General features: G+C 58.7%; 10 protein-coding genes across 10 annotated transcripts; 5 read left to right on the forward strand and 5 right to left on the reverse strand.

Moving 5' to 3' along the window:
- Positions 1-344: 344 nt before the first annotated feature.
- CcaverHIS019_0200900 (uncharacterized protein) lies at positions 345-2,243 on the forward strand (the record flags this gene model as incomplete). Its single annotated transcript, XM_060597063.1, has 1 exon — positions 345-2,243. One exon carries the CDS (start codon positions 345-347, stop codon positions 2,241-2,243), a length of 1,899 nt encoding a protein of 632 aa, XP_060453994.1.
- Positions 2,244-2,980: 737 nt separating this feature from the next.
- On the forward strand, positions 2,981-4,855 carry CcaverHIS019_0200910 (uncharacterized protein; the record flags this gene model as incomplete). The annotated part of the gene is made up of 7 exons (XM_060597064.1): positions 2,981-3,091; positions 3,210-3,314; positions 3,357-3,501; positions 3,540-3,748; positions 3,782-4,009; positions 4,048-4,487; positions 4,522-4,855. The coding sequence occupies 7 exons, from the start codon at positions 2,981-2,983 to the stop codon at positions 4,853-4,855; spliced, it is 1,572 nt and encodes a 523-aa protein (XP_060453995.1).
- A 1,364-nt stretch (positions 4,856-6,219) lies between these two features.
- CcaverHIS019_0200920 (uncharacterized protein) lies at positions 6,220-7,836 on the forward strand (the record flags this gene model as incomplete). The annotated part of the gene is made up of 3 exons (XM_060597065.1): positions 6,220-6,571; positions 6,672-6,801; positions 6,843-7,836. 3 exons carry the CDS (start codon positions 6,220-6,222, stop codon positions 7,834-7,836), a joined length of 1,476 nt encoding a protein of 491 aa, XP_060453996.1.
- Positions 7,837-8,414: 578 nt separating this feature from the next.
- On the reverse strand, positions 8,415-8,774 carry CcaverHIS019_0200930 (uncharacterized protein; the record flags this gene model as incomplete). The annotated part of the gene is made up of 1 exon (XM_060597066.1): positions 8,415-8,774. One exon carries the CDS (start codon positions 8,772-8,774, stop codon positions 8,415-8,417), a length of 360 nt encoding a protein of 119 aa, XP_060453997.1.
- A 2,005-nt stretch (positions 8,775-10,779) lies between these two features.
- CcaverHIS019_0200940 (uncharacterized protein) lies at positions 10,780-12,178 on the reverse strand (the record flags this gene model as incomplete). The annotated part of the gene is made up of 4 exons (XM_060597068.1): positions 10,780-11,269; positions 11,675-11,889; positions 11,944-12,104; positions 12,151-12,178. 4 exons carry the CDS (start codon positions 12,176-12,178, stop codon positions 10,780-10,782), a joined length of 894 nt encoding a protein of 297 aa, XP_060453998.1.
- Positions 12,179-12,780: 602 nt separating this feature from the next.
- Positions 12,781-14,557, reverse strand: RMD1 (uncharacterized protein; the record flags this gene model as incomplete). The annotated part of the gene is made up of 11 exons (XM_060597069.1): positions 12,781-12,838; positions 12,873-13,049; positions 13,085-13,095; positions 13,133-13,222; positions 13,263-13,392; positions 13,425-13,469; positions 13,507-13,587; positions 13,625-14,196; positions 14,251-14,351; positions 14,390-14,409; positions 14,454-14,557. 11 exons carry the CDS (start codon positions 14,555-14,557, stop codon positions 12,781-12,783), a joined length of 1,389 nt encoding a protein of 462 aa, XP_060453999.1.
- Positions 14,558-14,990: 433 nt separating this feature from the next.
- On the reverse strand, positions 14,991-17,513 carry ACO2 (uncharacterized protein; the record flags this gene model as incomplete). The annotated part of the gene is made up of 5 exons (XM_060597070.1): positions 14,991-15,257; positions 15,295-15,401; positions 15,439-16,666; positions 16,704-17,180; positions 17,223-17,513. 5 exons carry the CDS (start codon positions 17,511-17,513, stop codon positions 14,991-14,993), a joined length of 2,370 nt encoding a protein of 789 aa, XP_060454000.1.
- A 457-nt stretch (positions 17,514-17,970) lies between these two features.
- On the forward strand, positions 17,971-19,806 carry CcaverHIS019_0200970 (uncharacterized protein; the record flags this gene model as incomplete). Its single annotated transcript, XM_060597071.1, has 18 exons — positions 17,971-17,991; positions 18,105-18,185; positions 18,274-18,417; positions 18,455-18,475; positions 18,512-18,532; positions 18,682-18,695; positions 18,740-18,853; positions 18,892-19,032; positions 19,071-19,129; positions 19,168-19,211; positions 19,259-19,291; positions 19,323-19,370; positions 19,406-19,416; positions 19,451-19,485; positions 19,521-19,539; positions 19,575-19,685; positions 19,733-19,743; positions 19,799-19,806. 18 exons carry the CDS (start codon positions 17,971-17,973, stop codon positions 19,804-19,806), a joined length of 936 nt encoding a protein of 311 aa, XP_060454001.1.
- Positions 19,807-20,280: 474 nt separating this feature from the next.
- CcaverHIS019_0200980 (uncharacterized protein) lies at positions 20,281-24,415 on the forward strand (the record flags this gene model as incomplete). Its single annotated transcript, XM_060597072.1, has 6 exons — positions 20,281-20,553; positions 20,995-21,159; positions 21,235-22,555; positions 22,591-23,624; positions 23,657-23,956; positions 23,993-24,415. The coding sequence occupies 6 exons, from the start codon at positions 20,281-20,283 to the stop codon at positions 24,413-24,415; spliced, it is 3,516 nt and encodes a 1,171-aa protein (XP_060454002.1).
- A 979-nt stretch (positions 24,416-25,394) lies between these two features.
- On the reverse strand, positions 25,395-27,887 carry CcaverHIS019_0200990 (uncharacterized protein; the record flags this gene model as incomplete). Its single annotated transcript, XM_060597073.1, has 5 exons — positions 25,395-26,219; positions 26,311-26,570; positions 26,607-26,803; positions 26,839-27,059; positions 27,246-27,887. 5 exons carry the CDS (start codon positions 27,885-27,887, stop codon positions 25,395-25,397), a joined length of 2,145 nt encoding a protein of 714 aa, XP_060454003.1.
- Between the last annotated feature and the right edge of the window lie 32 nt (positions 27,888-27,919).

The following is a 27,919-nucleotide window of genomic DNA, read 5'->3' on the forward strand; positions in this document are numbered from 1 at the left end:
TGTACACATCGCTGACTCTTGCTGACAATGGTCTGGGCGCCACTGTCCGCCACTGTCCCAACATGGTATATAACGCGCGCCACTCATCTCTTCCTGATGATCCCGCACAACGATACCCTACCTGCTTGGCCTCCAAGCTCCTTTTGCCAAGCTACCTCAACCCTCATCAGCTCCACCTTCTCGTCATCATTACACGTCCCGTTCATACACCAGGGACAGCCAGCCTCCTGCGTCATCAGCAAGCGGTCTTGTCACACGACCCCGAACGAGCCCCCTTGTAGATAACAGTGAACCGAGCTGGGGGTAACTTTGCACGCCCGGCTGCGCATCATTTCTGGTTCACCATGATGCGCCTCTTCTTGCTCGCCATGGCCATGTCGCCGGCCTTGGCACAAGTGTACGCCCCGAGCGCGGGGGTACAAGCTCCTCGCCCGACAGGCCTCGGAATCGTCACGTCGTATCCACCGCCCGACCTTCCTCCTGGCGAACCGGACAAGTATGGAGCTGGTGCCAAGATCCCACAGTACGGAGCATGGCACTATTACGAGCAGAAGCCGATTCCGGACCAGACTATCTCGGCCCCAAACTTGCGCCCAACGCTTGATCCCAACACGCCTCCGGGTGAGCGAGAATATACCATGGATGTAGAGTACCGTGCGGCTTCGCCAGATGGGTTCCTGCGCCGCATGAGTGTCATCAATGGCCAGTTCCCCGGTCCTATCATCGAGGGCGTGCAAGGCGACACTATGATCATCCATGTCAACAACCACCTCGACGACCCAACCTCGATCCACTGGCATGGCATCCACCAGAACAGGACTCAGTACATGGACGGCGTGCCAGGCTTTACGCAGTGTTCGATCCCGCCAGGAGGGAGCTATACATACCGTTTCCACCTTGGTTGGGAGAAGGGAACGTACTGGTACCACGCGCATTTTGGAAACACGATGGCGGACGGATTGATAGGAGCTCTGATCGTACACGCCCCCGACGATCCGCTCAACGACAGCTGTGACGACGACCAAATGCTCTATGTCGCCGACCACTGGGGCGATGATTCCGAGACGATTGTTCACGCTGCAAAGAGCCCCAAGGGATATCGCGGTTGCGCACCGGTCGATGTACCCGACAGCGTGATCATCAACGGTGTGGGCCAGGTCGACTGCTCCATGGTCCAGCGTGGCGTGCCATGCAACACCGACGTTCCGCCATACGAGGTCCGCGCTGCTCCGGGCAAGCGGGTGCGGTTGAGGGTTCTTCACCACGGCTCGCACTCGCTAATCTACCTCTCGATCGACGGGCATAAGCTGACGGTGATTGAGGCAGACGACCTGGCTGTCCAGCCGTTCGAGGTGAATGAGCTGGTCATCGCTCCAGGTCAACGCTACTCGATCGTGGTCGAGATGAACCAAGCCTCCCATGGAGCCGGGTACTGGATCCGCGCGCGCGCCGGTACCGGATGCTACAACGACAAGTGGCGGGTTGAAGGTGCCGGGATCCTGCGGTACTTTGACGAGATGGGGTCCGAGGAGGGTCTCGCTCGTCCCGAAACTAGTATGTGGCCAGGTCTACCGGACATGGGAGAGCCAGGTTGCCGCGACATGGACGACATCGGATACCCTCTCATTCCGCTTATTCCCATCGACCCGCCCCAAACTGCCGACGAGAGCTTTGCCTTCACCTCGAGTTTCGGCGAGTTCCACGACCCCGAAACCGGCGGAAAATTCGCCGGTTGGGGATTCAACAACGTCTCATACACAAACTACATCAACGACCCTCTTCTCAAGATGGTCGAGGATGGGCGCGACATCGACCCGTCCCGTATCGCCACGGCAACTTTTACGGGATACGTCGCTGACATTGTCGTCAACCAGCTCGACGGGGCGCCCCATCCATTCCACCTACATGGGCGGCCGACATTTATCGTCGCCCGCGGACGGGGTACCATCAACTCGACCGAGGGGGTGGAAATGAACCTCGTCAATCCCACGCGGAGGGACACGTTCGTAATCGGCCCAAAGAGCTGGGTCATCATCCGTCTCCCACTGGACAATCCGGGGGTGTGGGGCTTCCACTGCCACATCGGCTGGCATCTCAGCGTCGGTAAGATGGCGGCTATAGTCGTCAAGCCCGACCTTGTACGTACCATCGACCAGCCCGAGGACTGGGCCGCCCTCTGCCAAGGCGACCCGGGTTTCATTGGGCCTGGACGCCGCAGCTACATCCCCCCACAGGGGCGTTAGCAAGTAAAGACAAGGACACTAGCATCCAGAACCCGGACACTGATACCTAACCTACATATCTACATATCATATCATATCATAGGACAATGCGTTCCGACGTCATATATCTCCGTATCGATGTGAAGGTGGTGACTAGGTCGGCTGTGCGTACCTGTCTTTACATCAAGGTGCCTGATCGTAAACTCTACCTCAGGATCCAGGATTCTGGATCAGGAATGAGAGACGTAGACACGGTAGAACTGGATGACACTCGTTGTAATGAATTGTAATGAATAGTGGAGCAAGGTGGATCCGAAATCGGTCACTGCTCCCTGATGACAATCATCCTAATGTTTAATGGGAAGATAATCGAAATCGAGGCGGCGTCGGCGCGATTATCTCCCCGCCTAGCCGAAAATGAAGCCACCAAGCCACAGCCACAGCCACTGCCACTGGCCCAGAGTCCATGTGATAGTAGAGCAAGCGAGAGCAACAAGCCATGTGAACCAGCGCGCTAACCAAACTCAAACGCCAAAGTCAAGGTCTGGACCTGCTGACCGACAAGGTGGCGGCGTGGCGCGGTAGGATTGCCTGAAAAATGTCGGAATGGGCCCCCCCACCGCTCAACCCACATCTTCAGAGGCCTGTGATTAACACGTTTGCAGGGACCATCTCGTTTCTAGGTTTCTCGGCAAAGAGTTGTTGGAGCTATCGCTGTGAAATTGGGAAACAAACTCTCGTTCTCTCTATTCACCATCATGCCCGAGGACAGTGCAGGCGACAACGAGAAACGTATCTTGCCGTACGACGAAAAACCCATCTCGACCGGTGTCGAGCCATTCGATGGTAGGCAGGACCAGTTTGATGAGGTGAGACATTGAACGGAGGTCCCGGACACTCTGGCTGGCTGGCCGAAAGATCACCGAGACAATGACCGAGAGCCCGACTCAACCCCCAAACTCTCAACCCGACAACTTCTAACAGCAGTACGATGTCGCCGCACCATTTCTTGCCAACATTGCATCACGGGAGGATGGGGCTGCCTTGCTCGCCCCATGGACACCAGAGGAGGAGAAGCGCGTGCGCCGCAAGGTCAGTACATGCATATATCTGAACATGGTGTTCTGATAACAGATCGACTTGGTGGTTCTCACAACCCTGTTCTTCTGCACGCTCATGAGCGGAACGGACAAGGTAGTGCTTGGTACTGCGGCGACGTTTGGACTGCGCACCGACCTCAACCTCGTTGGACAACAGTATAGCTGGGCCAACTCTATGCGTACGTCTCATCCTCATCCGGATGTTTGTTGACGACAGTGAGCCTGGGCATGATAGCCATGATGTTGCCGCAGTGCTACTTTGCGCAGCGGTACAACCTCATCGGCAAGCTTTACGCGGCCAATGTCGTCGGCTACGGAATCGTCATGTTTGGCATGAGCGGTGTCAAGGACTACCGTGGTCTCTGGGCGTGCCGTTTCTTCCTCGGCACCCTCGAGGGCGGCAACCCCAGCCTCGGCGGACTACTGGTACGCTTGGAGTGATGATATTGCTAAACCCAGATCTCGATGTGGTGGCGACGCGGCGAGCAGAACTTGCGAGCAGCCATCGTGTACTCGACCCTCTCGAGTGTCGTCAATGGCCTGTTGTCGTACGCGATGCAGTTCTACAACCCCGGCCCAATCGGACGCTGGCGCCTCCTCTTCATCGTCATGGCGTGCTGGAGCGTCATGACCGGCATAGTCGCTCTGGTCTTCCTTCCCAACAACCCAACCGAGGCTTGGTGGATGGTGGGTTGGGTCTCCGTAAACAACAAAAACTAACCCAGACCGATAGAGAAAAGGTTATTGCAGTCCGCCGTGTGGCCGACAACAACACAGGCGTAACCAGCCGCCGCGTCAAACGTTCCCAGATCATCGAGGCACTTACGGACCCCAAGACATGGGTCCTGTGGCTGTGTACATGCTGCCTCAACCTCCCGAATGCCGGTCTAGTCGGCTTCAACTCGATTATCGTCCAGAGTCTCGGATACAGCGTCAAGGAAGTGACGCTTCTCGCCATCCCCACTGGCGTGATTAGCTGGGCTGCAGCCCTCGTCATTGCCTTTGCGTCCCAGCGCTCCCGTCGACCGGTGGTATGTATCGTCGCTGGCGTCCTCGTATGTCTCGCCGCCGTCATTATGCTACACACCATCCCGCGGAGCAACAGATCCGCCTCCCTCGGCGCCCTCTTCCTTCTCTTTTGCTACTGGGGTCCCAACGTCGCCGTGTAAGTCTCTTCTCCCAATCGCAGCTGACCTCAGCGGCTCATACCTCATCTACGCCAACGTCGCTGGGGCAACTAAGAAAGTCACAGTCTTCAGCCTCATCCAGATCGCATACTGCGTCGGTAACCTCGTTGGTCCCCAGAGTTTCCGCGCCAATGAGTCACCAACGTACCACTCCGCAATCACCACCATGCTGTGCGGGTACTGTGTCGCCATCATCCTGCTTGGCATTTACGGCTTCCTGTGTGCGCGCGACAACAAGCGGCGAGACAGGGCACAGTGTGAGATGGACGAGGTGGACTCGAACGTTGCAAAGGAGTGGCAGGACCTTACGGATAAGCAGAATCCCGCGTTCAGGTACACGTGGTAGAGCCGTCTCGTTATGCAGTGCTGTTGCTTGAGTCTGCGGAAAGCGGTGTGTGGTCGGGCCAGCGTCACGCCAGCAGTAACGGTTACAGCTTGTCGTCAACGCCTACTCCAATACAGTCATCTCAAGCCGCCACCCCTGGCGTACTGTTCCTCCCGCCCCCTCACCTCCGCAACCAACTCCCTTGCCTTTCACGTCAGACCTCCCAGTTCCCATACTCATATGCATCTCAATTGCACACATGTTGCATAGGTCCAGGCGGCAGTCTGTTGTTCTACACGGACCAGCGTGTCAGACTTCCGACTTCAAAGCCTGCGATCAGTACGTCTCATCGACCCAGCTATCTGCCTACCGTCCCTATCGTAGCACGTCCCAGCCCAAACCCACCACTGCATGCCCGAGTCAAGCAAGGCACCAGCAACAGTAGACCAAGCAAAGTTGCATGCATATTAGCGAGCCGAAATCTTTTCCTCGCTTCATATTAATACTGAGAATGAAAAAAAATGTGGCCTCTGTAGTTCAGTGGTTTAGAATGTTGCACTTGTAGAGCGAAGAGCTGAAAAGCGAAAGCTGCAGATGCAATGGTCTCGAGTTCAATCCTCGACGGAGGCTTATGTTTTTACCGTGTGTTGTGACTTGGACAGGAGTGCTGCCCAGGGTTTCAGCTGCGCCAATGGCGTCACGATTTGGGGGCTTGCACTGTCGGTTACAGGAGCCGTCTTACCAGTTGGCTCTCGGCAATCTGGCGGCATGCGGGATCCCATTGTGAGACCAGCATCCTTCCCTCACCATCCGAGGACAAGACTTCCCAACAAATCAGAGCACCCCATGCCCTGCCATGCCTGTAAACTTCTCAAACAGAGACATGGGCCCAGTCGTCGTCGTGGTTCAGAGCGCGGTGCGCAGCTCACCTCGTTGGCCTCTACTAGCAGCCGTCCAAATTCCGGCAATCTGGCTAGACTTCCGCTGTTCCTGTGGAATGAGCCTCGGTTGCTGGAGTCCCCACACACTCGTCCGTCACCTTGAACCGGCATCGGACAACGCCGTTACTGATGATATGCCTAATGTCTCATGCCTGGCAGCGTGGACAGGGTCGCAGAGTGAGATTGAGATTGCGGCAAAGTAGCGTATGGAAGTAGGGACTTTGTCGGAAGTGGGGGACACGAGAGTACACGCGCTTGATCGGCCCGGGTGGGGTGGGCATCTCCGACATGGACATGTGTCATGGCTTGCAGTCCATCTGTACTCTTCTTTATTTCTCCATCTCTTTCTCAATTCTCACCGTGTCTACCCGCATTCTCTCTCGCTTCGTTGGCCACTCCTCACCGCGCCAACTTGCATCGTATTTGCACACTTCCGTACGCACAATGGTCCACTCAAACTTCAAGCTCGCCGAGCCATCCCTGCTCCTCACCAAGGGCTGGATCAACGACGAACAGGTCTCCGCAGCGTCAGGTAAGACGTTCGATGTCATCGACCCAGCCAACGGTGATGTCTGGACCTCGGCGCCCGCCATGGACCAAGTCGACACGGACAAGGCGATCGCGGCTGCTACCGAAGCATTCAAGTCGTTCTCACAGGTCACGGCGCGCCAGCGCGCCCGCATGATTCTCAAGCTCGACGAGCTCGTGCGCGAGCACAAGGAGGACCTCGCGCAGCTGCTCGTCATGGAGTCTGGCAAGGCGCTTGTCGAGGCCCGCGCAGAGGTCGACTATGCCAGTGAGTGTCTCTCGCACTTCGCTGTTCGGTGTTCGGACACTATGGGGTGCTTGAGCCGGCGAGACGGCTGATGACCGGTTGTTTCAACTGCTGACCTCAGCAACTTACTCATGGCTCATGGCTGGCGAGGCTGAGCGCATCCAGGGCGAGGCAATTAAGGCCAATGACAACCCCTCGATGCGCTTCTTCACCCAGAAGGTGCCGATCGGTCCCGTCGCCCTCTTGTGTCCGTAAGTGCAGCTGAACTCTCCGCACAACAGCTGACACGCAGATGGAACTTCCCGCTGGTTATCGTGCTGCGCAAGATGGCGACAGCGCTCGCTGCCGGATGCACGATGGTGATCAAGCCGTCGCCTGAGACACCGACGACGACGCTCGCCCTCGCTCTTCTCGCACAGAAAGCCGGCGTTCCCAAGGGTGTGGTCAACGTCGTGACTGCTTCCAACGAGACGACGCCCGAGGTCGGAAAGAAGTTGTGTGAGGATAAGCGGATCAAGAAGGTTTCGTTCACGGGCTCGACGGCGATCGGCAAGCTCCTCATGTCACTGTGCGCGCCGTCTCTCAAGAAGATGACGCTCGAACTTGGCGGTAACGGCGGGTGGGTGGTGTTCGACGATGCCGAGCTCGAAAAGTCTGCCGACGCGCTCATGGCCAACAAGCTGCGTCACGCAGGCCAGGTATGCGTGTGTGCGAACCGCGTGTTCGTGCAGAAGGGCGTATTTGACAAGTTTGCCGCTCTCGTCGAGGAACGTATGCGCAAGCTCAAGTTCGGACACGGCCTCGACCACGACTCGACCAACGGACCAGTGACGACTGAGCGTGGTGCTGCGCGCGCGGTCACGCTCGTCGAGGACGCAGTCAACAACGGCGGCAAGCTCGTCATGGGCGGTAAACGCTTCGGTACCGGATACCTATTTGAGCCGACGCTTGTGCTCGGCGCTGGCCGCGAGGCGCAGGTGTACCGCGAGGAGATGTTTGCGCCCATCGTCTCGCTGTACCCGTTCGAGGACGAGGACGAGGTGGTCGAGCTGTGCAACGCCACCGACATGGGTCTCTCCAACTATGTGTGGACACAGAACATTAGCCGCGCATGGCGCTGCTTCGAGCGCCTCGAGAGCGGTACCGTCGCCATCAACACTGCTAATGCCAACACGGCCGAAAGCCCGTTCGGCGGCATCAAGGAGTCGGGTATCGGCAAGGAGGGTGGCCTGCACCATGGTGTTGATGAGTTCTGCGTCATCAAGGTGGCCGCGATGACTGTTTGAAGCGCACAGGAGAGAAGCAGACATGTATGATGATATGGTATGCAGCAGCCGTGGCTTGGACATTTGTGGGCGCGGCGCGCCGTACTGCCTGGCGGCCAACATCTATGAGAGTATATCCAACACTGTGAAACACATCCCTGTCACAGTTTAGAGGAACGGACGCTTGGCCTGTGGCGTGATGCGCGCCCCATGCCGACGGTACCCAAGGTCATCAAAGTGGAAATTTGCCTGGTGCGCAGATGCGATCTGGGTGAGAGGTGATGATATGCCGTGCACTGGTCGACGTAACCCGTATCGCCGCCGCTTGGGTGAGTCGTAAAGAAACAACGTCGTCAATCCCGGCGCTCGGCTGTTTCTCGTACGTGACGTCGCTATGCCATCTCACCCTATTCAACGTCGTAGTTGAGCCGTCGTAATATTTCGCCCCGTCGCCGGCACGATAGACGAGATGGAATTCGGGGATATAGGGTGTCCAGAAACGGGATGGATATTCGGTCTGCCAAAAAACGCCCCCCAATAACATATTTGCCAGGATCTGCGTCGATAAAGTCCTGCTCTCTAAACACCACAACACCCGACTAGGTCACATACAGGGCGAGTTGCTGGCGTCCGTCCGCATCGAGATCAGTCAACTGGTCTCCAGAGATGACGCTCCCGAATCGCGGGCCCATGTCCTCCACCTCCACGTCGGTGTGGGCTAGGACTACGCGCGGGTCGTCATGGGCCTGGGCTGCCACGCCCGGGTCGACGTTCTCAAACTCCTTGAAGGGCGGGTACGTTGTCTCGGCGTTCCAGGCGGGGAGGAACGCCTTGTACGGGTACTCGGAGTCGGGGCGGCCCGTCCGGCTAAACCGCTGCGACTTGGGATTGGGACTGGGAGCCTTGAGCGAGAGGTTAAGCTCGGTTGCGGTGGGGATCTCGGTCGTGATGGGAGCCATGGTGGAATAGTTGGTGTTACCTCTCATCCCTTGTTGGTCGATATATGTCTCGTGGAAGGAGGAGGCCGAGATGGTGAGCTTTGTCGCATGTCGCAATTGCCCGAGTGGCTCACTCCACAAAAGGAGGATTGAATCAAGCTGTCCCGTCAAGTGGGCAAGTCTGGCGACATATGGTCGCGAGTGTGGTTCTACATGCGTTAGTAGGTTAGAGACGACGACACTTGTAGTGTGATGTCTATGGGCCAGCCGATTGCGTCGCGTCGATCCAGAGTTGCGTGATGGCGATGGAATGGCGCATTTGGCCGAAACCGAGCGCCATCGGCGTCTAATCTAATCTCTGCCGATCTGCCGGTGGCAAGTGACAAGTGGGCATACAACTCTTCCAATGCGTTCTTTGTTCTTTGGATGTAGGCTCGCACTATGGCCAGAGGGAAGAGACGCCTTGCCCCAAAGTTCAAGTTGGGCACATGCGAGCTTATCGGCGTTGAACGCCTTGCGTCCATGTGGCATGTCTGAGACGCTCCCGTGCCTCGAACCGGTACGTTCCCGTGCCTCGAACCGGGAAGCGCGACTGCCGCTTCGTCATGTGCTTGTCCAAGTGTAGGGTCGGGCAGTTGGCGGAACGGTGCGGATTGCTCAGTGGCGGTTGCTAAAGCCTATGCATACGCATGCATTCATTCCCATCCTCGATCTTCTTGGAGATTGCAAGCCACTCCAGCCATCAATACGGCTTCCCATCTCTGGCCTCCCGCGCCCACCTCTCAATCCTCCGGCGCGTCTCATCAAATACCACCCGCATATAGAACCCATGCAATACCCCCACCACCCACGGATCCTTGGGCGCATACGGCGGCTGCAACTGCGTCGTGCTCAGTGCCACCTCGACCCCATCCCCCCTCTGGATAGCAGAGAAGATATGTGCGCCAGCGGGCCCCATGCCATTCTTTGTAGGCGCCGACCACCAATGTACCGACACATGGTTATCAGCATACAGTTCCGGGAAGAGGCCCGAGGCGAATTCCCGGCCCGTCCCAGGACTTGGGAGGATGGACTTGTATGCCAGTTTGCGAGCGACCCAAGATTCGAGGCGGGCAGACCAGGATGCGTAGAATGCATCTAGAAAGGTCGCGAGGGGTTGGTTGGTGAGTGGGACAGTGGTCACGAGCGTTTCTACCTCGCCGAGACCGGGGGGAAGGCAGGCGGTGATGGCTGGCGACGTCTGGATGGCTGGCTGGGGGGCCCATGGATACCGCCGAGAGAGGATATAGCCGTACAGACCCAAACCGATGGCTGTGGCGCCACCGAGGACGCCGGCGGTACGGAAAGTGCGCCGGAGGAGGCTCATGATGGAGTGTGTGAATACGAGGCCCAGCAAGGCTCGGTCGAGATAACATGGAGGCCGAGAGGGCCGACACTTTGGCATTTCGGCTCCGTTTCGGCTCCGTGTCTCGGCTTTGTCTCATCTCTCCAACACTCTTCCACGCAGATGCGTTGCAGCTGCAACAAAAGACCTGCCCCACACGGACTCGAACCGTGGACCTCGGAGTTGTCATTTGAATAACAGCTCCACGCGCTAACCAACTGAGCCATAGGGCAGCTGGTTGGGAACTGTCGCGCGGTCCATCGCTGTGATCGCGAGCGGAGGCCGGATCGATCCAGTGGAGCGATGACAGTCTGGATATGCCTTCGGGCGGGGGAGCGTGCTCATATTGTCAAGAGCTGGCTTGCAACAGTCTTCTGTCTGGCCACGCCCCGTGATGAAAGAGGCGCCAGGCAACAACGCGGTTTGAGGCAGTTGGACATCGACACCAGCACAATACTGGGCAGCGCGCCGACTAATGTCTAACACCTCTGTGGTTGAGTGCGAACCGGCTGGACGAACACAGGGGTGCTTCCGTTCCAGACAAAATCACTCCACGGCCGCGTACTTGTCGATGCGCGAGCATTAATGTCTACATTGCTTGCTGCAGTCTACAATCTATATTGAAATGCTGGGACTGGGACCTTAGAGGCGAGCCCGGTCGCGCGCGAGGTGGGCGAAGGGGCAACCCCCCGTTGCGCCCGCAACAAGAGCGACGCCCTTGCCGTCCCGGGAAACGCCGAGCTCAATGAGCTTGCCGAACGCAGCGGCAAAGTGCTCAAAGAAGAGCTTCTGGTCCTTGGCGTACTTCTCAGCCCAGACGCGGAACGCGGGGTCCTCGACGAGCACCATGTCCGTCGGCAGGGCCATGACAGGCGTGCCGGCAACAATGGTCTCATACTGGAATGGGCCGTCCCACTTCTTAGGCACCCACTTGCGGGTCAGGAGGAGCTTGAAGAACTGGTTGGAGAAGCGGGTTGGGTTGACGACCCACTGGCCGTCGAAGCCTGAACGGTCCGAGTGGCAGCGGCCGAGGTTGTGAGCGCCGCTGAGGGCGACAATCTCCTGGTCGTTGAAGCCCATGCGGTAGAAGACGTCGCGGAGGTGCTGGGCGCCCTGTGAGGCGTCGGGGAGGCTGGGGTTAGCGCCAGTGGCAAGTGTTGGGGTGGGGATGCGGAGAGGATGAGGATGGTGCGGGGTGAGTCTCGGCCGAAGCACAGCTCCGAGTCCATGCTTGCATTGCTGGCGGCGAGCATTGACTTGCAGCTGGCTTGACAGCAAGAAGGGCCGGCACGGAGAGCATACCCCGGCCGTATGGCCACATATTATTGTTTTCCGGATACTCAATCGCCGGAAGCCGGGAACCAGAGTTGGCCCGTGTGAGCGGCCAGACGTGCCTCATTTTACGTATGTGCCCATGTGTCTCTCTTTGCCCACCAGATAGAGAATGATCGAGCTTATCGCGACAGGGTATCGCGGGCACTGCACACCGTTCCACATCCAAGCCTCCAAATTTCCAAGCTTCCAAAGCAAAACTCACCGGTTCTCAATGTCGCCGCGAGTGTTGGCCTCAACCTTAGTTGGGAAGTCGGTACGCCCCGGCGTCCAGGGGACCTTTGGTCCTCCGAGTGCCTCGACCGACGTGACGCCAGCGAGAGTCCACAGGTCGGCGTAAGAGATCCATGGGTTGGCGGCCTTGATGGGTTCGAGGAAGGCGCGGGCGTGCTCGAGGCCGTCGTTGGCGCCGTCGGAAGACTGGAAATTAGCACGGGCCGCGCGGGCTTGAGACTTGAGACCGCTTCAACTTACCTCGGGTGCGAAACGCATACCGGCACCGTTGGAACCGCCGTTACCGGGGTTGACAGAGTAGGTGCCCGATGCGTGCCATGCGAGACGGACGAAGATGGGGCCAGCAGAGCCGTCGTCGTAGCCAGGCTGCTTGAGGATCGCCTTGATCTGCTTGCGGATACCTTATGTCAGCGGGGTGGAGAAAGGGGGAAGCAAAGAATAACTCACCGTCGTAATCACCGGGAGCGACAGACATGTTTACTAGTGTGTATGAGTTCAAGTTGGAGTTGGAGATGGAGTTGGAGATGGACAAGATGAGATGCAAGTTGTTTCTTGAATGCTTGTTATGAAGTTGAAGTCATCTCTAACTAAACTTTGTTCTCAAGCCCGCGCCGGTTAACCCAAAGGCCGCAGACAAGCCGGAAACCGTCATGCAATCAGGGTTGAATAGAGTGACGGTCCTACATCCAACTGATCTGCCGCGTATACCCTAGTTTGCCACCCACTCACTCGGGCCGTGACGGAATTAAAAAAGTAATAATGAGGTCTGTTCAAACAATTAGTCGGCCGTTGATCCGTTGACAAAGAGATCATTTCTAATCACTCAATCAAAAGGGTCATATTGACAACTTAACGCCGGGCCCGGTTAGGTCAACAATACCCCCCCCCTGGCCCCTGCACGGGCCCCTTTGTATTTCCGAAGGCCCCAGAAGGCCCTAGCCCTAGCTACCTTCAGTATCAACAAAGAGGCCGCCGCCCCGCCACAACTCCATATCTCCACAGTTGGAATCTCACAACTCATGCGGAATGAATTTGGCATGCGGAATACGGTACAAACACTATAGATTTACTCCAGGGCTACGAGACACTCACGTCCACGTAGATAGTAATGACTCCCAGTACAATCTCCAACGCACTGCCATCAGCAACGGACAACAGACGGAACCCACATTAAGAGAATGACAACTGCCTCCAAGTGCTCGCCGTGCGAGCTGTTAACCGACTCCTTGAGAAGGTTGAGCATATCGTGTAGGACATCGACACGCGCATTCAGCAAGTCGATGCGCTGCGGAATTTCAAGATATTGCCGACACGCGTTGTACAGCGGCTCGAGGTCTGGGAATGTCCTGAGTGTCAGTGCGGCGGTGCTGATGAATCGTACCAGAAGAACTCCTGCTGGTCAGCTACATGTCACACTGGAGCAACTCACCGGCGAGTCAAGAACAGAGGCAACAAGGTTAATGTTGATCCGCAGGATGAACAGGCTGCCAATCTGCTTCATGATCTCGCTGCGGGGCAGCTGGATGTCAGCCGAACCTACAAGACCTGTAACTACTCACGCCAATCTTGCCCGTCTCACTGAGCTTCTGAGGAATGTCCTTGGTCTGCTCGATTGTCGCCGAGATCAGCTCCTCGAAGAGCGAGATCTTGACCGACTGTGACAGGGCATGTGATAACGCGAGCTTGGTCCTGGCGTCAGCGCGCTCCACACCCAGCCTCACATATATGACGAGCCCTTGCGCAACGTAATGACATCGTTGAAGATTCTGCATGTCAGTTCTTAGACCACAACGACGAGCTCACCGCGAGTAGTCCGCATAGTAGAAGTTGAGGTCCTCCATCTCAATGTCCTCGGCGCTGAGGCGCTCAACCTCGTACTTTTTGCTGGCGTTAGCTTAAAAGTCGAGGCACATTAGCTCACAGGCTACGCAGGAACTGCTTCTCCTCCTTCTCCGTCATCCCCCAGATGACGACTGTACCGTACTCGAACAGGAACACGTCCGGCACCCAATCCTCCTCCTCCCAATCGTCGCAATCCGAGTCGTTCTCCACATCGTCGCGGTCGCGGTCGAGCGCGCGTTCGCGATCCCGCCGAGTATTTCCGCCGGGACGCTTGGCGAAGCCCGTCTGGCGTTTGGGGCGCGGCGGGGTATAGCGCCACTGGTCCTCGCCGAGATTCAATAAGTCGCCCTCAGGCACAGTCGTGAGCGGCTGGAGGGGCTTAATCACAGGACTGCGATGAATGGGGACCACCGAGTTGGGTGAAGCAGGTGGGAGATACTGTGTGTATAGGCACTCGGCCTCGAAGAGGCGCGGGTGCGTGCGATAGGCAAGTGGACGATTGGAGAGGTACGTCTGTAGCCCCTCCAAGTCGTACGAGGCAGCTGTGCAGTAGGCTGTCACGCGCGGAAGCTTGGCCTTCTCCGAGCGCGTCAGATTCAACGCGTCGCGCCTTGCCGAACCGGCAGGAATCTGATATAGCGGGGTGAAGAACTAGATGATCAGCATACAGGTACAGATACCCAGATCCTCCACATCCATACGTACTTTGACGCCGTTCTGCTCCTCATCCACCTCATCGTTGGCGGAATTATCCTCGTCGTCCTCTTCGGGGATGGTATCTGGCTGCGTGGGGAGGACCTTGAGCTCTGGATGTCAGTGCCCATGCAATGCGATGGAGTCTCACTCGTGTTGACCTTGGACGTGCTGCGCGTCAGATACATCTCTAAATCGTGACGGGATTGGCTCACCGGCTGGGCTGGCGGGGCTCGCGCCGCGGTGCCGGTTGTTGAACGTGCGCATATGGGAGAGGAAGTGAATTGGCCGGCATGCGGCCCAAGGTATTTCGTGCCATGGTCCTCGAGGTGGGGTGGTCTTGGTGGTATCAGCAGAAGGGAAGTCGTGATGACAGGGTTATGGCGGGTGTCGTTGTAAAGGAGGAGCCACAGATATCGAGTCCAAGACTGGGCAAAGTTAGACAGAGTGTGGTATGTTGTGTTGTGATGAAGGTTGAGATCGAGTTCAACGTGAGGGAGATAGGGACCGAAGATCCAAAGAGCCAAGCCATCCCACCCATGGGCCTCTCACCTCAACGTCACTACCACACTTCCTGATTTGTTTCCGCCTCCACTCCTCCACTTTTCCCAATATCCACCAATACATTCCAGTTGTGCAACTAGCAGTAGTACGGCAGTCATGATCCTAAATGCATGCAGACAAATGCTAAATCCCAGTCGGACACATCACAGTCGGACAGCTCAGCCGAGCCGCCCTCTACATTTCCATGCTTAGATGGCTCCCGCAGCACGGGCCTGCTCGCCGATGTAGTTGAGGGCAGAGCCGGCACGGAGCCAGTTGAGCTGGTCGACGCTCATAGTGTGCGTGGTAGGCACATACTCGACCTCGCCCGAGGGCTTGGTGACCTTGAGGCGGATCTGCGCATCGGCCTTGCCCTCGAGAAGCTCCTTAAGGCCCTCGGTCTGAACCTTGTCCCCGGCCGAGATCTTCGAGTAGTCGGCCTTGTCCGAAAGCCAAAGCGGCAGGACACCCTGCTTCTGAAAACGTTAGCAATTGTTAGTAGGAATAGCTCACCTTGAGGTTGGTCTCGTGGATACGGGCGAACGAACGAGCGACGATCAGACCACAGCCATAGAAGCGGGGCTGGAGAGCGGCGTGCTCACGGGCAGACCCCTCGCCGTCTGATGTCAGTTGATTTCACCTAGATTGACAACTCACAGTTGTCGTCAACAACGAGCATCCAAGGCTCTCCGCGCTTCTTGTAGCGCTGCATCACGTGGGGGATGGTGTCCTCGCCCTCAGCGTCACGGGCGACGTTGATGGCGCCACCTTCGTCGTTGACGGCGGTCATGAGAGTGTTCTCCGAGATGTTGGAGAGGTGGCCCTTGTACTTGAGCCAAGCGCCCGCGGCACTGATGTGGTCGGTCGTGCACTTGCCACGGACACGGAGTAAGCACGTGAGCTCAGGGAGCTCGGTAGGCCCGTTGGCAAAGGCCGTGCCGAAGGGCTCGAGGATCTCGAGACGCGTCGACGAGGGCGAGATGGCAATCTCAGTCTCGGGCATAGGCTTCGGCGAAGGAGTGGGAGCGAACGAGAGGTCGCCGCCGGTGTAGCCCCGAGGAGGGAGGCGGTCACCCGAAGGAGGCTGGAACTTGAACGGTCCGTTGGGGGTGTCGATCGAGTCGGTCATAGGGTTGAAGTTGAGGTCACCGGAGAACGCCATCGCGGTGACAATCTCCGGGGACGCGAGGAAGTTCATCGTCTTCAGGTTGCCATCGTTACGGGCCTTGAAGTTGCGGTTGAACGAGGTGAGGATGGCGTTGTCCTCGCCCTGGTGGTCGTCACGCTTCCACTGACCAATGCAGGGACCGCATGCGTTAGCAAGGACAGTAGCACCGACGCTCTCGAGCGAGCCTTGGAGGCCGTCGCGCTCAATGGTGGCGCGGATCATCTCAGAGCCCGGAGTGACGAGGAAAGGAACCTTGGACTTGAGGCCCGCAGCCTTGGCCTGCTCGGCGATGGAGGCGACGCGCGACATGTCCTCGTACGACGAGTTGGTGCACGAGCCGATCGCCGCAGCCGAGAGGGTGTTGGGGAACTTGTTCTCGGCAATGAATGAGCCAAACTTGGAGAGAGGAGTGGCAAGGTCGGGAGTGAAGGGGCCGTTGAGCTGGGGCTCGAGCTCGGAGAGGTTGATCTCGATGAGCTCGTCGAACTCGGCGCCCTCGTCAGCGGCAAGGAAGCCGGCTTGGGCCGCCTGGTCCGCCGCAGCGGCAACAGGAGCACGGCCGGTAGCCTGGAGGTACTCGCGCATGTTGGCCGAGTAGGGGAAGGTGGACGTGGTCGCGCCGACCTCGGCACCCATGTTGGCGATCGTCGCGAGACCAGTGCAGGACTGTGCCTCGACACCGGGGCCAAAGTACTCAAGAATACGGCCAGTACCGCCCTGGAGGTCAACAAGATACTCATCTGATCGGACTTACGCGAACAGTGAGCTTGCCGGCAAGGTGGAGAATGAGGTCCTTGGGAGTAGCCCAACCGTTCAGCTGACCGGTGAGCTTGACGCCCGTGATGAGGGGCGCCTTGAGCTCCCATGGAGTGTCGGTGAGCGCGTCGACGGCGTCGGCACCACCAACACCGATAGCGAGCATGCCAAGGCCACCGGCATTCGGCGTGTGCGAGTCGGTGCCAAGCATGAGAAGACCAGGGGCGGCATAGTTTTCAAGGACGATCTGGTGGATAATACCCGATCCGGGCTTCCAGAACTCGATGCCGTACTTGTGGCCAGCAGACTCGAGGAAGTCAAAGACCTCCTTGTTGTTCTCGATCGAGCGGGAAAGGTCCTCGGCGGCACCAGTTTGTGCCTGGATAAGGTGGTCACAGTGGATCGAAGCAGGAACCGCGCACTCGGACAGGCCACAAGTCATGAACTGGAGCAGAGCCATCTGTGCGGACGCATCCTGTTCATTAGCTCAGAGTTGTGTAACCGGGCAGTCACTCACCTGCATGGCAACACGGTCAGGGCGGAGCTTGAGGTAGCGGTCGCCACGGATCTGACCGCCGCCACCGAGTGACTCCTCTGGGTTACGAAGGTGCGCATAGAGTATCTTCTCGGCGAGGGTGAGCTTGCGGTCCTTGCCAAGGACATTGCGGACCTCGTTGAGCGTTTCGAGGAGACGGGGGTAGGGAGGGGTGATGGACGTGCAGTCCTTGGCTGAGAGCGAGGCCGGGGTGGCAAGGCCACGGTGAGCCAGGAGGCGTGTGACTGCTGGGCGTGTCCTTTGGTAGAGCATGATGGTGTGGCTCCTTTTTCCGCGGAGATGTCTAGATGACAAAAGTCAGTCACTGTGGGGTGAAGAGGTTGTCGGAACGATAGGTTGGGAAAGGCAAGGCTCTGGTTGGCCTGATTGTACAGGGGGGGTTGATCGAGTCAAGAGACAAATTTCGGGCAAGGGCAAGGCCCGATTACCGCCGGTGGAGGTTGTCCACACTTTGTTTGCGGGGGGTGACTAACCTTAAATGCGGGGGGTCTTGGAATCTGCTGCTAATGATGTATGGGTGAGAATCGCTTCACTCTTCATCATATTCAACAACACTCATATTACATCTCTCCTTTTACTCTTCACTCTTCACTCTTCATCCTTCATTCTTCATTCTTCTACTACTCTCATCCCCAACTAACACTTTCTCACTCTCCTCTGCTCTCACATCTAACTACACTCAACCTAATCAATCTTCACCAAAACTACCATGTCCGACAACGGCGACGAGGTAAATCTCCAACCCCTTCACTCACCTTCCTCACCATGAACACCTCGTTTCCCCGACCTACCGACAATGATTCCACCTTCCCTCACTTCGCACCTCGCGCTAACACTGCACAGGAGAACGTCTTTGGCTACGAGGCAGGCTTACTGGATACCGTAGAGCTAACCCAGCAGTCCGTCGACGAGCTCCAGGCCCATGTGAGTCACCTTCCTCGCTCCCACCTTCCCTCCGCCTACAGGTGGCAACACCGAATCACCTTCCTCCTGCTTGTCTCTGACTGCCAAGGGCATCAATGTCTCGGACATCACCAAGCTCAAGGCCGCTGGCATTGTTACGGTCCTCGGCGTCGCTCAGACGCCCCGGAAGAATCTCGCCAAGATCAAGGCACGTATCCATTTGAGTAATACTGACACCCAGGGTCTCTCTGAGGTGCGATCGAGTCGACGAACGTGCTAACTGCGTGCAGGCCAAGATCGAGAAGCTGAAGGTGGGCCTACTGCATTCAGAACTAGCTCACCCAAAGGAAGTCAGCCAGAAGATGCTGGTAAGCTACCGCCTTCCTTCGCCCTCTCACTTCTGCCACCGGCTTTCTCCAGCGCCGCCGAAGTTTCGGACCGCCGCGCGTCTGTCATCTACATCACTACAGGCTCCAAAGCTGTCGACTCAATGCTGGGGGGCGGGGTTGCTACCCAGAGCATCACTGAGGTGTACGTTTGCTAGTCGATGTGTGAACACAGGCTGAACCCTGCAGGTACGGCGAGTTCCGTACAGGCAAGACCCAGCTCTGTCACACTCTCTGCGTCACCACCCAGCTTCCCGATGAACAGGGCGGTGCCAGTGGTCGTGTGGCCTATATCGACACAGAGTTAGCTTGTGAAGGGCTTCATTCAGCTGACATTGTAGAGGCACTTTCCGCCCGGACCGCGTCCGTGCCGTCGCCGACCGCTTCGGCGTCGACAGCCAGATGGCACTCGAAAACATTCTTTGTGCCCGTGCATGGAGCTCTGAGCAGCAGTGCGAGCTCCTCCTCGAGCTCGCCGTCCGGTGAGCCTCCTACATCCTGACCTCCGACTGACTCGTAGGTTCGTCGAAGACCGCTCCTACAAGCTCATCATCGTCGACAGTATTATGAACCTGTTCCGTGGGTAATAACTGATAGTACAGTAATCTGACGAGTAGGCCAGGATTACTCTGGTCGTGGCGAGTTGTCCGAGCGCCAGCAGGTACGGTCAGGACATCACACTCTGCTAACGCCCTGAAACTGAACCAGTTCCTGGCACGTCTGCAGAAGCTAGCGGAGGAGGTGAGAATCGCTCTGACACCGTTAATTGCAGTTCAACGTCGCCGTCGTCCTTACCAACCAGGTCCAGGCCGATCCTGGAGTGGGTGACCGCGTCATTATTTCGCTGACCTTCAGGCTGCCGCGATGTAGGCACTAGGCCGCAGTGACACTAACGATCAGGTTCGCTGCCGCATCGAGTGCTAAGCCCGTCGGCGGTGAGTGAGGACACGAGCACGCTGCTGACTCACAGGTCACGTCCTCGCCCACGCGTACGTTCTCCGTCACCAACTGTCCCTGACCACAGCTCTGCTACCCGGATCCAGCTCCGCAAGGGCCGTGGCGACGAGCGCATCGCCAAGCTCCAGGACTCGCCGGACATGCCGGAGGGCGAAGCGACTTACTGCCTCAAGTCTGGGTGAGTGTTTCGACGCCTAAACCCCTCGCTTCCGCTAATGGTAACAGTGGCTGGGAGGGTGAGCTACGCTTGCTACGCTTACTACGGAGCTCCCGCCCGTCCGCTAACGTCAGACACCTAGGAGGCTTCGCGGCTCGATCGCGGGCTGTGTTAGGGCCCATTGTGTCGTCGTGTATCTATAGACCAATCTCTCTCTCATTTTCTCGCGGCATGCGCGACATTTGTTTATCGACGACCTCTGATCTGCACAAACCTGTATACGTATGAGGTATAGCTGTGACTGTGGTGGATTTTGCAGTGGCAACCGGACCCCCGGTGGCGACTACATCTGTCAGTATCTCTCTTGATGGGCTAGAGGAGGGGACGTGAGGCGAGGCACGTGACAATAGGAATTGGTTGAAAGTGCCCTGTTGCTTGGTAGGGACTTTTTATACTTCGGAACTGGATAACTGGAAAGACAATTAGCATTAACGTAGGAACTCTGGGACGATGCTCAGAGGATCATCCGATTATTCACACCATCCCATTCGAAGTCGCGCTGACCGGGTTGTTGCTGTATCTAAGGGCATCTCAACTTCTTCTAGTATAGTGGAACATGCATCACAATGGTACCCCCCGCGACCTCGGGGACTTCTGGTTCCGCGACACTGCGACGAATCAGGGCGCCTGGATCAACTCGACCGCTGAGGATATTACGCGTAACCTGCGCACAGATAATGCGGGGGCAAACACCAGCCCAAGTGCGTTTGGTATGAGCGACACGCGCGGGTTTGAGGACCGCACGACGACGTCTAGTGTAGGCGCAGAGGCGCACTATGTCACGGTCATTTCGTGGGCGCCGACGTGTACCAGCAACAGACTGAGCGATGTATGCAAGTAGGCGTGCGTGGGGTGGGGAGGGATGTGCTCGTCGCGGCAGTTGGACGTATTAAACCTCTTCATGGTCCCAGCGCTTCCCAGCCCAGCCAACTCGCGCCATGTAAGGACCGTGTTCCGGTCCTCAATGTACTGGTCTATCGCATGAAGTTGTCAGCTTGGATGAGTGGCGTGAGCAGTTTAAAACGGTCGTTCAAGTTCGGGTGGTTCAAGAACGCAGGCGAGTCGGAAAGTAGTCAAACTGGAACAGGTCTACAACGATGTCTGTCTCCTCTGGGAAGGTGAAGTTGTAAACAATGACGTGTCATGTTGGCTGCCACGATGATAGAGCCAACCAAGCTCGGCGCCAAGTCACATTGGGTGGCCTCTATTCAGCCCTTTCCAACTCGACCTCAAACAACAACACCTTCCTCACGCCTCATCCACCACCCAGCCGAGACACGTTATGAACAAGCGGCCGCACAGCGGCCTCGGCCTCCCCGCCAAGCCCATGGGCCCGCCGCAGGGCGGACCCGCGCCGCCGTATCCCGCGGGTCAACCGCCTCAGCAGCAGTACACGCCGGACCAGCACGCCGCCGCGTGGGCAGCTTACTATCAGGTGTGTGTCCATCCGCCACTTGTCTCTCACGTTGGCTCCCTGTTCAAACGTGTATGAGGACGTCACTTACAGTAGGCCAACCCCCAAGCCGCTCAACAGGCGGGCTATAGTGGCGGTGGCGCTGCGGCGCAAGCCGACTCTTCCGCATCCAACCCCTATGCGAACTACGGATATGGTGCCGGCGCTTCCCACGCCCAGGGGTACTCCGGTCAGCAGCAGCAACCGCAGCAGCAGCTTCAGCAGCCGCCGCAGCAAGGCTACCAGAACCAGAACCAGAACCAGAACCAGAACTACAACCAGCAGCCACAGGGCCATAATTACCAGCAAGGCTATGGCCAAGGCGGCTACAACGCGAACGCGGGATACAACCAGCAGCAGCAAGGCTACGGCAACTGGGGCGGTCAGCAGTCCCCTCCCAGCGCTGGGCAGTACCAGGCGCCTCAGAACCCTACGGCCGGTGGGTACACGCCCCAGAACAACCAGTACTACGGGCAGGGCCAGGGACAGGGGTCGTACTCGCCTTCGCCGAGCACGCCAGGTTTCCGCCCGCCCCAGAACCGTCCTTATCAACCGCAGCCTGGTGGACCTGGCCCAGGTCCAGGGCGCGGTGGACAGGCGCGTCCGCCCGCAAGCGGTCCTCACCCTCCAGCTGGGGCTTCGCCGGGTGGGCCTGGTGGACCAGGGGCCTTCCCTCCCGCCAAGCGTCCCCGCTTTGACGGACCCGGAGGTGGTCCTGGTGGAGGAGGCGGCATGGCTCTTCGTCCTCCCAACGCCCGTCCTCCTCCCGGCTACGGCAGTGGTCTCGCACGCCCGATGAACGACCGCGGCGGTGGCGGCGGCGGGCGCGGTGGTGCGCCTCCTCCGCCGATCCCCCGCATAGGTTTTGGCGCGCCTCAGCAGCGTCCGCAGCGTGGCGGTATGCGCGGCGGTGGCCCGATGGCCCGAGGCGGTGGTATGATGGGCCGCGGGACATCAATCCGCCAGCGCGACCAGCGCGAGATGCGCCCTCCGCGCACGCAGCGCGTCGAGGTTTCTCCTCAGCAGGCGCGGAAGCGCAAGGACAAGGAAGCGAAGGAAGCGCGCACGACCATGACTGACTTCCGCATCGTCGGCATCGAGGTCAAGGGTCTCGACTGGAGCTGGGGACTTGTCGGCGAGCATGTCGTAGATGTCAAGGACGAGAAGTCCGACGACATCAAGTCCGAGACAGAGGTCAAGGAGGAGGTAAAGGAGGACAAGGCCGACGACAAGCCCGAGCCGGAGGCTGCCGTCAAGCCAGAACCCGAGGAAGAGGCTAAGCCCGGGTCTGACGCCCCTGATAAGGAGGAGGCAACCGACACCACGGACGAGAAGCGCGGCGAAAAGCGCAAGGCTAGAAAGTCAAGCGTGGATGGTGGTGAGCTCTCTACCTGCCGCACCAGCTGATATCAGACGAGGCGCAGTCGCCTAAGAAGCGCTCGTTTATCCTGACACACAACAAGATCAACGCGCCTGGTGACGGGCCCTCGCCCGAGTCGAACCAGAACCGCTTCCGCATCTACTTCGAGTCGCCGCCTGAGCTCGACCGCGTCCCAAAGTCGGCAAGGCGGAACCCTAACAAGCGCTGGCGTCGTGAGTCGACCACTCTGGAGGAGACCGTCGTGGAGGAGACACACGAGGAGGCGCAGGGGCAAGGTGCCGACACGACTGAGGCCGCAACGGCCCAGCAGTTGAAGCACGACAGCGCCACCGACATGGCCTCGACGGTGGCCAATGGCAACAAGCCGACCGAGGAGGCTCCAGCTGAGGCTAAAACCGAGGCTCCGGCTGAGGCTAAGACCGAGGCTCCAGCTGAGGCTAAAACCGAGGCTCCGGCTGAGGCTAAGACCGAGGCTCCCTCTGAGCCTACTGAGCCCGCTGCTGCGCCCGCGACTACAGAGCGCACGCCCGAACCTGCGTCAGAGGCAGTTGCTCCTGCTGAGAAGGAGACGCCTGCTAAAGGCGCAGAGGACAAGGAGGAGGCCGGCGATGTGTCGATGGTTACGGACGCTGGTACCGTCGAGGGTGCCGAGGGCGAGGGCGAGGAACACGAGCACACCGGCCTGACTGGCGCCGAGGCGTCAGCGGCCGAGGTGGAGGCTGCTCTCGTCGAGTCCGCTCAGAACGCCGCGTCTGCCTATGGCTCTCGCCAGAAGCCCCGCGCCCGTGGTTGGTCTACGAGCAGTATCGGCAGCGACGCCGAGACGGACATTACGGCACTGACTGGTGACGTGGCGCATCCGTCGGTCAACCGGGTGTCCGTGTTATACGAGGACAGCACGCGGAGGCTTGTGTTCGACGCCAGCGTGGTGCGGAAGATCCGCATATTCCGGTCCGAGGGTCGCATCGAGGTGGACGTGCAGCCACCGCAGGCGGCGAAGGAGGCTGAGGCCAAGGAGGGCGACAAGGAGGCTGAGACCGAGACCGAGCTCCCGAAGGGTGTTCTGGTGAGGGAGTGCGAGAGCTGGACTAACGTCAGGTCGAGGCGTACGACTCAGCCGAGCAGCGCTTCATGGCAATTTCGCGCGAGAAGCTCGACGCGCTCTGGAAGGACGAAGAGGACAAGTCTCTCCCGCCATTACACCGTGTGTTCGGCTGCACCACGCCCGCAAAAGAGCCCATTACCCTCACGGTCTTCCTGAACAAGAAGAAGCCGCTGAGCGAGCCCAAGTGGTGCCGCACCAACCAGGCCGACGAGTGGCTGTACGAGCAGTTTGGCCGGCGCGCAGCCTCCGAGGCGGGCTGGCGCGGAAAGCTCGAGATCATGGACCCGGATGCGGTAAGCTAAGCCTCCTACAATCTCTGCTGACATTAGCCACCGACGCTCGCCAACATCCTTGAGACCTGGAAGGGCGGATCCAACGTTGGTACAGCCGAACAGCGTAACGGCTTCACTACGTCGCTGCTCGCCTCGCCCAACGACCTCCTCGAGATTCTCATCCGCCTCACGCGCGGTGACCGCAACCCAACTGCGGCGGTTGGCACGGGGCCGACGAGCGCCAACGGTCCGCTCGCGACGGCAATCCGCCCTGACTCGCCATACGCCTCGCACCAGACGCACGTCTCGCTCGCCATCCTCGCGATGTACCGACTCACCACCGACTACGCAGAGCAGGCGGGCAAGACGGCGGCTCTCAACGACCAGATCGCCGACATTATTCGCTCTCTGCCCGCGCACATGATCCACCGCAGCCTCGAGGGGCTGTACAAGGAGTGGCTCGCCGAACGGCGAGGATAACCCAAAGGGAGGACACTCCACAGGGCCAGTGAGTGCCGTGCAGGCGCGTCCAGACAGGTGTTACGTCGAGGTGCGGTGTGGGAGAGGGAGGAGACAAGAGGGAGGAGACAAGAGGGAGGGGACAAGAGGGGGAGAACAGAGAAACATGAGTCGAGGAAGGTGGGAGTTGTCTGGTGATATCGTGTTCCCTTCCATCACGCACCCGCGTTGCGCGGGTGTAATGCAGTCGTTTCCGAGCAGTTGTGGCGTGGAGAGAGGCGCTGAGGTTGGTCTCATCCGTGGGAGCCGGTGCAGTGTTATCCATCCTTCTTACTCGACGGTTCGGTGACAGTGACATGTGGACGGCGAATGTACACCCACACCCACACCCTCACTGGCACTCTCTTACCGCACTCATGCTCGCATCGTTCGAGGAGACTGCGGCTGCAGGGCCGCACAGTCACTGAGCCGAAGCGAACAGAAATAACAGATCACGTCGACAGGGGATGACGGAGGAGGACAGACTGGAGATCGGGTGTTGATACACGGCGCCACAGCTGCTAGCATTTGTCGCTCATCCAGCCAACTGCCACACAGCACAGCACACCACAGTGCGCCTTGCGTGCACAGGCGACATCTTGGCCTGGTAACCTCCTTTGCAGATCTGACGGCAGCCTGTTCCCTCAAGCTCGGGCAAAAGGTGAGTGCATCGCGTGACCTGCAAACTCGGATACTGCCTTGATTGTCTCAAACAACAACCGAACCGCCTAGCAGTTGCGCCACCTGGTCGCGGCCATGAGTGTGACAACGCACACACTGACTTTGGATTGACCCACTGAACTGACGCCACTCACTCTTGTACGGCCTGTACATACACTCGATGCATACTGTGTTTTTCTACAAATGAACAACTTGTATTCACAATGCACACGCACGTTCCTACTGTACATCATCGGCTGTTTCTCTCATGAGGTCGTGCACTTGGGCGGGCGGTGATGGCTTAGTAAGCCCTGGCGGTGGAAAGGAGGGTAGGGGGAGGGGTAGAGATGCGATCCACACCAAGCGTAGACGAACCGCGCGACGCGCCCGGCGAGTGGAGGAGGGCTCTGGGACGGAAAGCTCTCGCCTGACCCTCGGGCATGGGGCCCGACGCCGCTCGCTTCATCGGAACGATGGCCGCAGTCGGGATGTGGCGGGGGAAAGTCCACGACGAGTACGCCGTGCCGAATCCTCCGGCTCGGGCCGCGGAACTCTCGCTGGGCAGCGGCCATGAGTACTCGTACGCGGCGGCGTAGTTGAACGGTGGCGGTGTGGGACGCCCGAACTGGTACGGAGTCGAAAGGTTTCGCCACGTATCTATCGAGAGAGGAAGCGGGCGAGGCGCTGGCGCGAAGATTTGCTCAACCGCCTGGTCAGGGGTTGTTGGCTCATGCGGGAGCGCAGAGGACAAAGTAGAGAGGGAGTTGGATCTCGACGGCTGGAAAGGTTCGACCCAGGGATTCCAGGACGGCTGAGGAGACGGGTTGCAAGGCGATAGCTGCGTGGCTGGGTGTGGATCCAGACAAGGAGGCGTGGTTAAGACGGCATGGGTTGTTTGTGTGGTATCGGGGATGGGGATGCCTGAGGGGAGATTGAGATGAGCGACACCTGATGTGGTATCGGGGATGGGGATGCCTGAGGGGAGATTGAGATGAGCGACACCTGAAGGAATAGGAGCAGCAGGTGCCACGACCTTGTGATCGACAAGAATACAGGTCAACCAGTCGCGGATAGAGCGAAGGCGTGGCTTGGCTTCGGTACCGATCTGGCGGAGGATGGCCGTCGCCTGCGTCATGTGTCGCGGCTCTTCGACTCTGCCACTCCATATGGTCGCAACGGGCTGGAGTTGGCACATTCTCCGGGTAGTCAGCACTCACAAATTGGCCATCGTCCTCGGCCATGGTGAACATGTGCCAGGTGACACCGATTGTCTGGAGACCGTACACGATGCACGTTGCTTCCGTGCGGGGAGTGCACCATGCAGACTGGGCTTCAACCGCCTGCTTGTAGAGGCGAGAGTACATGGCGAGGCTGGTGCGCATTGTGCTGAGGAGACGTATGTAGCCCTGCGAGACGTCGTCGCATCGGCCAAGCGGCTCGACGAAGAGCCACGGAAACCATCCGTCCAGCAGCGTTTCTGAATCATCAGCCGCAGTGTAGGTGGCTGACTTACGTTGAGAGGAAGACCAAATGATGTTCTTCTCCGTCATCTTGGGCACGAGTGCAGGGCCACAGACACCGCGCTTCCCGTACGAGTCAAGCGAAACCTCGAACGCCTCACTGCGAAGACCCAAGGAGAAGCCACCGCCATGCTCGAACGGAGGGAGGTCTAGTATCTTGAGGACGTCACTGTCTAGCGGCTTATCGGTTCTCTAGTCAGCTATGGAGTGAGGATGTGAGCTCACCGAGTGGCAACGGCCGGCCAGTCCGTTAGTGCAGTCAGGAATCCCCGGAGGATGTCGTAGTAATCGTCAGCGGGTGCGAGGCGAGCGTCGCACGCGAAGACGTCGTGCATGGTACAGTGGGCGTGAGCCAGTGCCATTGCCGCCGGCAGGGAGTTGGTTGCACCGTAGCGGGCTGGGCAGGCGGCAATGGCACGTGTGGCACTCGCTGGACGGCCGCCTCCCTGAGGTCAGCGGGGGTTCATGATGGAAGTTCATCGTGTGTGGGATGAAAGTGGGGTGAGGGAAGGTGAGAAAGGTGACTAGAGGGAGGGTGTGTGGAGGGGCGTGCGTTGTTTGCTGCCGAGTCTCGCATGCGTGCGAACGACATTCCCATCCATGGACGGCACGGGTACGTTCAGGTGACTCACAGCGCTCAGAGCGGCCTCTCCAGCATTGAGGACGAGACGGTCGCCGTATAAGATTGACTCGATGTAGGTGCCGCTGAGGATAGTCTTCTTCGTCTGGGTGCGGATCTCGTGGGCGGGGATGTGAGTGACGCCTCTACTGAACAGGGCGAGGAGGTGCTGCAGGGACTTTGCCTCGGTGCGACGGGTGGTGACGGATGTGGACGAGTTGGACATTGGGGCGACGGCCTTGCCGCTGCTAACCTTTCCCGCGTACGAATACTTCTCGAGGAGGGCCGGGAAGCCTGTCAAACTCTTGTGAGGGGAGGGAGGGGTGCACAGTATGGTGCTGGTTGCAGTCGAGGAAGAGACGGCGCGCGAGCTGCTCGAGGAAGGGAAGGTTGAGGTGGAGCCCGCAGAAACGGTGGAACGTTGGGAGGTGGCCGGAAGGCGGGGAAGGTACGGGGCTAAGGGAGAGTTGCTGGAGTGGTTGTCCTCTGTCGTTGACGGCTTGGTGTACGCGTCGGGGGACCAGTCGTCGTCCCACTCGCTACCGTTACCGAGGATACTGATGTCGTCGGCCTCGTCGGCCTCGTCGTCCTCGACCTCTGGGAGCGGGGTGGGCTGGAGAGCCCAGCGCTTGGCGCTGTCTGGGACGGAGATCATGAAGAAGGTGATGTGGTGGACTCGGAGGGTAG

Source organism: Cutaneotrichosporon cavernicola (assembly GCF_030864355.1).
Source record: "Cutaneotrichosporon cavernicola HIS019 DNA, chromosome: 2".
Classification (NCBI taxonomy): domain Eukaryota; kingdom Fungi; phylum Basidiomycota; class Tremellomycetes; order Trichosporonales; family Trichosporonaceae; genus Cutaneotrichosporon; species Cutaneotrichosporon cavernicola.